We start from the raw sequence: 12,555 nt of genomic DNA on the forward strand, positions 1-12,555 counted from the left end.
ACAGATGACTTTTTAAAGCATGTATTTTGTAATCTGAAGCAAAATACATTTAAAAAATAAGCATTCCAGCCCTGCACATACGGTACTGAACAGTGTCTCACACGTGTACTGAAGAGGACAAGAAAACAACACTAGACTAACAATCCTTCAATCAGGAATCTACATCATCTGTATAATCAGGAATTATATCATTTATGAGTCGGACAAGAGAACAAATTGACCATGATGTACATTTGACCCGAAGGCCCTTATAGTAATAAATGGCCAGCTTTTTAATCTAAGAGAAATTTAAACAATTTTTAACAACAGGGGATTGAAAATAACACAATTTTAGGAAAAGTCAATGACTGGTTGACTTTTATTGAAAATCTTTTATGTACATTGGAAAAACATCCACAGGTCAATTTGATCCCACAGCGGTTCTAGTGTTTGGTTGTGATCCTGTATGTGATGTGTATGTAAAACACAAAATAAGATATTCTGAGAAATGTCTCAGTGGTTTTGTTTTCATACAGTGGAAGTCAATGGAGTTCATTGTTGTTCGATTATCAACATTTTTCAAAATATCTTCTTTTGTGTTCTGAAGAAAGATATTCATTCAGGTTTGACACGACATGAGGATGAGCAGCTGAACGATGACAGAATTCTCTTTTCTGGCTGATCCGGAAGTTGCCTTCGTTTTTACCTCCAGATTGTGATGTATTTCCGAGTGAATTGGAATTTCGAATGAGAAAAGTAGTGGGCGTGGCTTTCGTCTTTCACTGCGATTTGATTGGATGTGTAAAAACAGCCTGCATTTTGAAATAGAACTGGGAGCAGACTGACAGTTAAAGGGGAGGAGTTAGGAGGCTCCGCCCAAGCTGTCTAACATTCGCCACTTAAGATGGATAGTCGTTACAGGATGATAAACTATTTACAATAAACGCTGCAATATTTCATTAAAAAATCGGAATTTTCATTTTTAGTTTGACAGGGACTTTAACGCCTCAAGATTTATGATGTTTTTACTAAATTAACAATGTAGTGTTGTTTTGTCTCCAGGTCACACTGACCTCTAATGGCTCGGAGTAAAAGTGCAGTGATCATCATCTCTGTCACAACAAAAACATTTTTGACATAATTCTCTCTCTCTCTCTCTCTCTCTCTCTCTCTCTCTCTCTCTCTCTCTCTCTCTCTCTCTCTATCAGTCTCAGTCTCTCTCTCCCTCTCTCTCCCTCTCTCTCTCTCTCTCTCTCTCTCTGTCTCTCTCTCTCTCTCTCTCTCTCTATCAGTCTCTCTCTCCATCTCTCTCCCTCTCTCTCCCTCTCTCTCTCTCTCTCCCTCTCTCTCTCTCTGTGTCTCCAGTAAGTGTGTGAGGTCCATTAGTCAGTGAATACATTAGTGACCTCAGAGGGCCGTCTTTAAGACCTTTAATCAAGCTAAAAGCAGGGATCTATAAAACAGCCTCTCTTTCAGACCTCATTGACGTTCACCTCATTCCTCAGTGTACAGTATAGATGTGCGTCTGTTCCTTTAATACTTATGACATTATCTTTTGTAAGTTATTTATTTCTTGTTACATTTCAGTAACAAATAATTATCCTGGTTAAAACTTTGTTTACAAGTTGAATGAAGACATTGAAATCACAATATTTCAGTCTTTACTTTGAAGCAAAAAAGGTTTTAAAAATAAAAAATAAAGTAAATGAATACCTTAAACTATGCAGCATTCTGAAAGTACAGTGATGTGTTTTAATAAAAAAACACATTTCTACACAACCTGAACTTTTCTTTGTGATTCGTAGTGCTTTACAGAAGAAATGTTCACAGTTTCCACGGTAACAGCAACTTTACAACATTTAAGAGCGGAAGTGTATCATTTATAAAGACATGTATTGATCCAGTATTGATTCTCCATCAGAGTATGTTTAGATCCTACAGCATGAACCTAAAAGTCAGGAGGATTAAAGGTGTACAGACGTGGAGTTTGACAAACACAATGTCAAAAGAATTGTTCGACCCCCCCGGGCCTCCTTGTTTTATGATGAAAGGTTTGATTGATTACAGAATGATGATTATAGCAAATGGCCTGGAAGATGACTGTCTCTCTCTCTGAAGAGTGCCTCTCTCCTCAGTCCTGTAATGGCACAGCTATTAGCACTAATGCACTTCAAACATACAGCTGACACACATCTCTCTCTCTCTCTCTCTCTCTCTCTCTCTATGTCTCTCTCCCTAACCCTCTCTCTCTCTCTATGTCTCTCGCTGTATCTCTCTCTCTCTCTCTCTCTCTCTCTCTCTCTATGTCTCTCTCCCTATCCCTCTCTTTCTTTCTCTCTCTCTCTCTCTCTCTCTCTCTAACTCTCTCTATGTCTCTCTCTCTCTCTCTCTCTCTCTCTCTCTGTCTCTGTCTCTCTCTCTCTCTCTCTCTCTCTCTCTCTCTCTCTCTGTCTCTCTCCCTATCCCTCTCTTTCTCTCTCTCTCTCTCTCTCTCTCTCTCCCTCTCTTTCTCTCATAAACCTGTGAGGTTTCTCTGAGCTCTTGCAAGGAGACGGACACGAGTGACAAGTGCATGTTCAGATGATATTTGTGAGGTCAGCACTGTCAGATATCACTGTAACACATTCAGTGATCATAAATACAGTCATGTATAAAATAAAATATACTTAACATGAAACGTATTAACATTATTTTGATAATTATTGTGACCTATATTATGACATATGAATGTGTTTGAGTTTAAATCACCTTGACAACATATGAGTGAATCCATGAGAGGTAGTGTCCGTGACGTCACCCGTAGGTTTCTGAGAAGCTATTTTTAAGGGATACTTCATCTAAAAATGAAAATTTCTTTCGTCATTTACTCGCCTTCGAGTTGTTCTAAATCTGTATAAATGTCTATTTGGAAGATGAAGATATTTGGAAGAATGCTTATTACTAAACAGATTTTGACCCCCATTGACTCCCATAGTAGGTAAAATTTTTTTTTTTGTTGAACACAAAAGAAGATATTTTGAAGAATGTAGGACAGAAACAGTTCTGGGGCAACATTGACTACTATTGTATTTTTTCCTACTTTGAGAGTCAATGGGTGTTGAGATCTGTCCGCAAGGTTGGGACTTGGTTTCATCCTGTGTGTGCGCCCCCTAATGGACATAACACAATAATGAACATTCTCTTTGTGGTCAACGAAAAGGTAAATATCTTTCAAACCAGAATAAAAGAGAATCTTTAATAAATCCTGAGAAACACGAGTATCGTGCATGAAAGGCTTGAACACCGCTGTTAAACCAATGATGCCTGACTGATACTGTGTGTTGTTATCTCTAGAAATAAAAGATTTACACATCTCAATCGGACACATACCTGCTTTATTCTCTTCTTGCGTGTTAAATACGGCATTACAGTAAACGATAAGAGTGTAGAGTCGAGGGATTTCTGTGTTTTAGTAGTCGCTGCGCTGGCTGCACCACTTTAAAGCCCCACAATCACATTAATCAGCCAAGAAATGACTCTCAAAGCAATCGTGACAGAGCGGCTGGCTTACACGACCTTGAGAAATAAGACGCAATAAAAGAATTTAAGCACTATTTCACACACTATTGCCTTCAGATGGATTGAAAAGACTGTTGCTATTACACACAACAGAGTTCAGAGAACTCGACGCTCTGGTTGAACATTACATTCAAACCACACGTGTGAAAAACACAAACACAGAATCGGCTAAACGAAAAGAAAAAAACACACAGATAACACGATGATGAGCTTTTCAAAATGAGCTTTGACTTCAGAAATAACTTTCAAATGCATAAAGATCAGTGAACGAGAGCCATTAACACTGACACTTTAAATGTGTTCATGTGAAGAACAGACACACACACACACCCAGGGCGGTCTCTTATCTATCACACCTGTCATGATAATTAAATGTGTTTGGCATCGGCGACGTCTGGCCATCAGGAGAAGCGCGCGGGGTGAAGCGACGGTGAATCGCTCGATGAAGTACGAGCTGCCTCCCCGGTCGCTACGGCAACAGCAGCCGGGGTATTCTGGGAATCTGGGCCGATGATGTCACCTCAGTTAGCAGAAAGCACAGATGGACTGAGGCAGGTACGGAAGGAGCGCTTTCTAAACGCTTGAGCACGAGCAGCTGGTCATGCATATATAAAGACACGTGATGATGGTGTTGAGACGGGTCGCTGGACTGCAGGTGTGTGCACGGGACTGTTCACTTTCACCTCCACAATATCCGTCTGTAAAGACGCTGATGTTGAGATTCATATCTATTTGTGAAGGTCAGAATCAGTCATCGTGTTTTTAAAGGTGATTTAAGGTTGGTGTGTGAAACATCTATGTAATGTTAAGGGTTTAAAACTCGATTGAAGAAAGCAGACTTCTGCTGACAACAAAGCCTGAATTCTTCATTTTATTTAAATATTAACTCTCTCTCTCTCTCTCTCTCATACGGTTGTGCAGTGTTAATGTGCTGAAGAGCGTGCAGATCTAATCTCATTACACTCATTACACTCAGAACAGAAACTGTCACAAATCTTAAAACAACCAATGAAAGCGTATCCCAGCATCCCTTTGAAGCGCCTGCTCTCTCTCTCTCTCTCTCTCTCTCTGTGAAGTTTATGAATTGGTTTGGCCCCTACAGTTCTTCATTACCTGCTCTAATTATAAAGGCAAATGAAATCAACTGGCAATACATTATTAATGTCCGTATGCCATTAGGATTCAATTGCAGTATTTGCAACAATATGATATTTTCAAACTGCTTTCACGCCTGATTAGAAGCGAGGACAGATAAGACGAGGTGCGAGAAGGAGAGAGAGAGATAGTGAAAGAGGAAGGTGAGAGGGGAGGAAGACAGACACATGAGTGACAGAGAGAGAGAGAGAGAGAGAGAGTTTTATATTAAACTCTTATGAATACAGAAATAACAAACAGCAATGAGGAGAAATAAAGAATTAAAAAAGGAAGAGGATGTGAGCAGAATGTAAACTGACCTCTAACATTAACACAAAACAACGCAACACACACACACACACACACACACACAGCATGCACACACACAAACACACATGAGCACACACATATGTACAAACACACACATATGCAAAAAAACACGCACGTTCGCGCACACACACAAACACACACGAGCACACCTATATGCTTAAACACGCACCCACAAATACACACACATGCACACACATATGCAAAAAAACACGCACGTTCGCGCACACACACAAACACACACGAGCACACCTATATGCACAAACACGCACCCACAAATACATACGCATGCACACACATATGCACAAATACACGCATGTGCGCACACAAACACACACTCGTTTGCAAACACATGTGCACAAACACACACACGCACTTTTGAAGATTTAAAAACCCACATCGTATGAAGACCCAAGACCATCAGAAGATAAAAACTCTTAAAAATAAAGGTGTGTGTGTTTGTACTGGTGTTTGTGTGTGTATGGTGTCATATATTCTGTATAAGGTCTGTGGGTGTGTATATGAGATATACAGTATGGTGGCCCTGCTGGGTTTCTGCATTCAGGATGACAGCCCCCCCCACTGACTTTAGTGGCTAAGCAGGCATGAATAGAGATGGGCTCGCTCAGTTAGGAGGTCTCATAATTATTAGTTTTAGAGTCTTTTCTCAAATATCCCGCGGGAGCAACAGGGTTAAAAATCCATTTGTGGCAAGTGTAGCATGACAGAAATCACCGTCTCCCTGGAGACAGACCACACTCCACAGCACTGTGTGTGAGTATGTGAGTGTGTGTGTGTGTGGTCCTGGTAAACCCTACAGTGTGTGGATCAAATAGAATTTTCTTGTATCATAAAAAGTTACACGTCAGTCTGAACATCTTTTGGAAACTTTTTTGTAAAATGTTTTTGTATATCAAACAGTGGTCCGTTTAACACCTGATGAAGCCGCTCGGACCTGTCAATCAAACTGAGAATTAATTGAGTGTGTGATGTTCAGCTGTCAGTCATGTTCTCATGCTGAGAGAGAGAGAAATGTTATTGTTCTTTAAGTCGCTATGTGATGAGAGTGACCACCACATTCATTATCAAAAACATTTAAAATACGATAGAAAGTGGAACTGTCCTTATTTACACATTTATAGATGTGCACAAAACAGAGAAATCCTTCCTTTAATATCAGCCTTAAGTATTTCACAAAATATAAGATTAAACTGGAATGATTGCTTGAACAGTTTCATTCTGTGTGTAAGAGGTGTACATATGTGTCAAACACAACCATACACATGACAAAGTTTTGAAAAGGCCACTTCAAAAAGCTCTTTATGTCTGAGACAGTAATGATATGTGTTTTAAAGGCGGCGGAGTGAAAGTCTGTTTTATGTTATTCTTATAGTCTGATTATAATCTCACTTCAGAAGTTCTTAAGACTTACTTTGATTGCATCTTGCCATGCGTGTTCTCTCTGGATGTCTTCAGCCTCTCTGGCCAACCTCTGAAACAGAGACAACATTGAAGGGTAAACATTGGAATTATGGGTAATGGGGCAAGAACGACCTCATATGAAAGAAGAAAACAAACTCCTACACACAGAGCAACTGTCTGAAGTCTTTTCTTGTAAAATGCTCCACGCAGATATCAACTCCACGAGACCCAACTCACTCAAAAGTGAAAAAGTTTACTTGATGAAATACTTTTGTTTTAAATGGAGTGTGTTTGTGTGTTGTTGTGAGCAGACGTGGGCAGCTGTCAGTGTGTCATCCGTTTATTATAATAAGTTTTGTGTGAGCCCACTCCCCTCTCTCTCTTTACTAACACTGACATTCACATCAAATCAAACACCCGAACATTCATCTGTTCATACACTGACTCACAGACTTTACATACAATATACACTGTAAAAAAACTGTAATTTTACTGTGTTTTTCTGTATTTTTTTTAAATACGGTTAAAAAACACAAATGTACAAGTGTAATTTTACAGGGAAACCCCGTTATTTAATCCATTATTTCTGGCGCACCAGCTGCGTTTTTGTCATTTTTTTAACAAGATTGTTTTTTTACAGTTCATTTTATAAATACGGTCAAAACGACAAAAATACAGAAGACCACACATTTACAAGAAAAATGGGGAAAACTATTTAATATAGATCCTTGTATCCTATAATTTTACAGAAAAAAAATACTGTATATTTCTGATTTTCCAGTTTACAGAAAATTGTACATTGTACACGCACGTTTTGTGCGTGCATGCAAAAGCATAATTTTTATAGTTTACCGTTTCATGCTTCTCTATAGTGGCTGAAGGTAAGACTAAACGCTCATGAAAGAGAGCGCTTTTAGAGCAAAATCTTCATGTGTTATGATCCGCCAGTTTCATCTTAATCTCACACACCGCTGAGGATTCAGAGTTCATCACAGCGCGATGTAAACCGAGCGTGTGTCATGAATAACATCAGCATCAGTGATTGCTCTAATATGCACTCGTGTTAATGTTAAAGATGATCGTGGGAAAGAAACTCTTGTATATTTGGAGTGAAGTTGTCTTTGAGTGACCCGTGTGCTCATAAAGTGTTCAACAGCATCACAGATCAGAGATCTTATGATGTTTTAAGACACTTTGTTTGTCGTCACAAAAGATTATTATTTTTACGCTTTTAAAACGCTTCCCCATTTAAACTCTCTATGGATTTCTCACTTGAAGAGCGCACAGAGACGCTAGTTCTCAATTGTGTCTTATACAGTCGACTGTGAAATTCAAGGTTATGTCAAGAACACATGATAATGGAAGTAAATAGTTTGATCTATATCACTGTATCTCCTCTTCGTGTCATGGCCGATCCCGCTGTATATTCTCAGATAACAAGCTGCTGCGTTACATTATCACTCCTGAATAGACTTAAAACCTGCAGCGGTTTTTGTTGTCAATGAAAACAAAATACAAGTCATGAACTGATCTTCGACTAAAGAAGTTTTCTATCTTTACTGTAAATCAGTGTTTGATTTCATTCATACAGTGAAGAAGTAGTGTTTCATTTCTACATTTTTCTGTTTCTTTGTTTAGATGCTACTGGACTGTTAAATAGACCCACAGTACCTGACGGTAAAATCTAGTGTTGAAATAAATTGAGTTAACCCCTACTTTGGCCTAAATAGTATTTTATTCTTTCTTTGTTTTGAAGTGGAACACACCTACACACCAGCCGAGACCTCACTCAAACTAAACTCACTTTCAAAAGACTGGAAAAGTGATTACACTAAAACTTTATTTAGAGCAATTTCAAATTAAAACACACTTTTTAATAATATCATTTACAGTGTAATCAAACTGTAGAGGAGATGGGGTGCTGCCAAAATTTATATGTATATTTTTTATTATGGCCTCCAAACGTTTTGCATCATGACGTGATAATAATTCATCATCTTAACACATTAATTGTGCAAATTTAACACTGAGTTTAAAACCAAAACATTCATTGTATAAAAACTATTACAAATATGTTTTAGTTGTTATTAATTTACTTCCTATTTACATTCATCACAATTCATATTATATTAAAATAAATATATATTTCGCTTTTAAAAAAATATTTTCAAATATTTTTATATTCATTTATTTTGTATGGTGGGCATCTAGAATCTTGCCCAGGGCATCAACGGAGACTGTTCCGGCCCCTGCACACATCTTTCAGTATCACAGCGGGTCCGTCGATCATCACACGTCATGTGTGCGACAACACGTATGATGTGAAGATGCTGAAGGGTGGAAGAGATCCGAAAGCATGCGGTGAGGATTAATTTGTACAGAACGTCAGTTGTTTTATCAGACGCCGTCAGGTGTCCCACAAAGGTGATTCACTCTCAATCCCACGTTGTCCTGACTCTCCCGGCGAGATTCACCTGATCTGCGTCCAGACTCACCCACGAACACCTGCCGCCCGCCCGCCCGTCTCCAAACACCCACTCACTTCCACAGGAGACGCGGGCAGACCTCCAGCCCGCACTTCAGAAATATCAATTACATGAGTTTCATGAGCGGCGTTTAAAACCTTTGTGAGCTTTATTGAGCTGCGTCTTAAAGAGCGTCAGCAGTAATGTATCTGATGCTGGGAAATAAGCGAGCGAGCGCCGGAGAGGTGAACCTAATTCAAGGCCAGTTGGGTTTAATGGCTACAGCATTAGGACTAATGCGCACGGTGAATGACACTTCACTCCAGGGTGTCAATTCAAACGCTATTAAACACGACGTCTTATTGACCAGACTTACATCAGAACATTAGGCACATTTATATGACACTCTGCTCTTTTCATACACTTCAAATCTGATGCCTGTACAGACTCACGAGTGATTAAATGTGACCTCCGCTTAATGCGAAAGATTCAAAGTGTTTCTTCTTAAAGATGCGGTGCGTCATTTCTGAGAGCTGATAACCAATGACCAATGAAATCTCTCAATCGAATTCTTCAAAACAACTTAAATGAACATTTACACCACAAGATCTGACTGAGAACAGCATACCAGACCCTTATAAGAGAACGAAAATATTAAACGCTGAAAATAATATCCGTTATGAAACAAACACCGTCAAAAAATACACACACGTGTGCATGGAAAAAAAGAGTTAACCTGAGGGCACTGGATTATAATGTCAGGATTATATTAGCTGACATTTAACTGTGAATGTGTGATTGATGCGCACACTCACACACACACAGACGCACCCCCACACACATGCACGCACACACACACGCACTTGAACACACCCCCATGCACACACACACACACTCACATACGCACTCGCACACACACACACTCACACACACAGTTATGTTATGTGACATTTTTATTGTGTATAATGCAACTGTATTTCTAATAAAGTGATTCTTCATTAAGTTACATTTTCTTTCAGCCATTTCATTCATTGCATCAGAATATAGATATTTATATACATATATATATATATATGAATACAAAATCCAATTCTAAGCTGTCAAAAACATACAAATTTACAGTAAACTCAAACACACAATACACTATGTACTATCTGGGCTTATTCCGCGATAACAACCGGCTGCCTGTACATTATACCTTACTTACTGCATGTCAAATTCTTACATTTATGCATTTGGCAGATGTTTTTATCCAAAGCGACATTTTCCTATACAAGTATTTGCAATCCCCTGGGATCAAACCCACATTGTGTTGTTAACACAATGTTCTTACCACTGAGCTACAGGAAATACAGTGTATTGTGTGTTTGAGTTTACTTTAAATATGAATGTTTTTGACAGCTTACTTGCCACATGAGAAAAAACTGGACATGAAATGTGAATTTTTACTGAATGATGTTTTAAGGAAACGTTGTTTACTTTTGGTTTCAAGGAAAGAGATGATGTTTAAATGTCATAAATAGGCTATTTGGTTTAATCATTTGTAAATATAATGTTCTTATTAGACACATTTATATTTAATTAGTAAAAAAATTGTCAAAATTATTATCTGCATCCGGGTTATCGTATGTTATTAGTTTTGAGGGGTTATTATCTGGGATTATTACATGGCTCGTTGATGATTCTTATTGGCCAGTCGCGACATTAGCAGGTTTGTTATTCCCTGATAACAACCTCAACTCAACTCAACTTTATTTATAAAGCGCTTTTTACAATTTTCTTTGTTACAAAGCAGCTGTACATGAGACACATTGAATACAAGAAAAACAACTAAAGGCATATACCTGTAAAAACAAGAAAAAGGTGAAAACAACAAAAGACAGACATACAAATTAGTTTTGAGAGGTACATACATACCTCTCAAAACTAATATTGAGCTAATCTGTACATTCGCCCTTACATAACGAACCTGCAAAGGCTGGCCAATCAGAATCAAGCATTCCAACCAGCCCTGTAATCATTTGCTTTTCTCAACAGTATGCTGTATCATTCAATAAGTGTAAACTGCGGTCTGATTCAACATCATCTGTCAGCGCACTGCATTATGGGATACTGCAAAAGTGCACTTAGGCGCAGGACATGTTCCTTGCATTTAAAGGATTATCTGAGTGTTAATACTACAAACTTCATGAAATAAAGCACAGTCTGATGTTCACATTGGAGATCATATGCATATCAGAACACACTTGAACTGAAAATGCAGTCTCTAAAATCAGTTGTTAGGATGGATGTTGGATGAACGCACACACACACACAGACACACACACAGACAGATGGACGAATGAATGGATGGATAAATAGACAGATGGAAACATGTTCCCTTTACTTCACTGAGAATCTTATGTACTGCACATGATGAATGAGACGTGTGGTCATGAAAGACATACAGAAGCCATGACTGAGATTGAAGTGAGACTTCTGAGTTCTTCTAGATAGCACTGAGACTACAGCTCTTATGTGATGTTTCATAAGTGTTGCTTTCAAGAAAAAGACCACAGTTCTCTCAGACAAAGTTTCAGAAGAGATCTCAAAGAGTTTAAGAGAAAAGGATTAACAGATCAACACACCAACACTATCTGAGCTACTGTGTGTCGACCTCATTCATTTTACACCTCAACAATAAACATTTATATCCTCACACTTTCCCCAAAGAATTTTAGGAGATGCTTCCGGGAGAAAACTTGAAAATGGAAAACAAGAGTCTTGTGTGTTGTAAAAGAGCATCATGTGAGTAACAACATGTTGATGATGTGAGATTCAAGACTCAACATCCGCAGTGAGAAGATTCTTCTCTCCACTGTTTCTGGATCAGTTTCATCTTTCATTTGCAGGTGAACTCTGCTGATAGAGCGAGAGACTGATGTCTGATCTCTAGTCTGTGTCAGACTGTCCAGAAGAAGCTCTCGGTCCATCATTCTCTCTCTCTCCACAGAGCTCAGCTGGACTCAAACCCAATCACAAGAACCACTGACTCAGAACACATCCACAATAACAGATGGACAGAGAGAGAGAGACAGAGAGACAGAGAGAGAGGGAGAGAGAATTGAACTTTTCAGCTTCTAATTTTCTGTCTGTGTGTGTGTTTGGAGTCAACTTCAGCTCTCTTCCTCTCTCTCTCTCTCTCTCTCTCTCTCTCAATCTCTCTCTCTCTCTCTCTTTCTCTCTATCTCTCTCTCTCTCTCTCTCTCTTTCTCTCTCTCTTTCTCTCTCTCTCTCTCTCTCTCTCTCTCAGTGTTTCTCCTCTCCCTCTCTCTTTCTCTCTCTCTCTCTCTCTCTCTGTCTCTCTGTCTCTCTTTCTCTCTCTACCCCCCTCTCTCTCTCTCTCTCTCTCTCTCTCTTTCAGTGTTTCTCCACTCTCTTTCTCTCTCTTTCTCTCTCTCTTTCTCTCTCTTTCTCTCTCACTCTCTCTCTCTCTCTCTCTCTCTGCCCCTCTCTCTATCTCTCTCCCTCAGTGTTTCTCCTCTCCCTCTCTCTTTCTCTCTCTCTCTAACATTGACCTTGCAGCGCTCGACATCTGTAGGCTGAACACGTGTGTAAATCTGTGTGTGTGTGTTTATCTGTAAGTCACTAGATTTGGGTATGTGAGATGCTCGACTCGGTCACCATGGAG

The 12,555-nt window shown here is 39.1% G+C and overlaps 1 protein-coding gene across 4 annotated transcripts in view; it reads right to left on the minus strand.

The window, feature by feature from the left end:
• The window catches only part of cacna2d2a (calcium channel, voltage-dependent, alpha 2/delta subunit 2a), a 132,490-nt gene that overhangs the window by 62,688 nt on the left and 57,247 nt on the right, over nt 1-12,555 (minus strand). For all 4 annotated transcript variants that reach the window (XM_056749912.1, XM_056749911.1, XM_056749910.1 and 1 more), the window contains exon 4: nt 6,431-6,490. In XM_056749912.1, the coding sequence (XP_056605890.1) occupies nt 6,431-6,490 (60 nt within the window). The remainder of the gene's footprint in view (nt 1-6,430; nt 6,491-12,555) is intronic.

The sequence above is a fragment of the Triplophysa dalaica genome, chromosome 6, assembly GCF_015846415.1.
Source record: "Triplophysa dalaica isolate WHDGS20190420 chromosome 6, ASM1584641v1, whole genome shotgun sequence".
Lineage (NCBI taxonomy): Eukaryota > Metazoa > Chordata > Actinopteri > Cypriniformes > Nemacheilidae > Triplophysa > Triplophysa dalaica.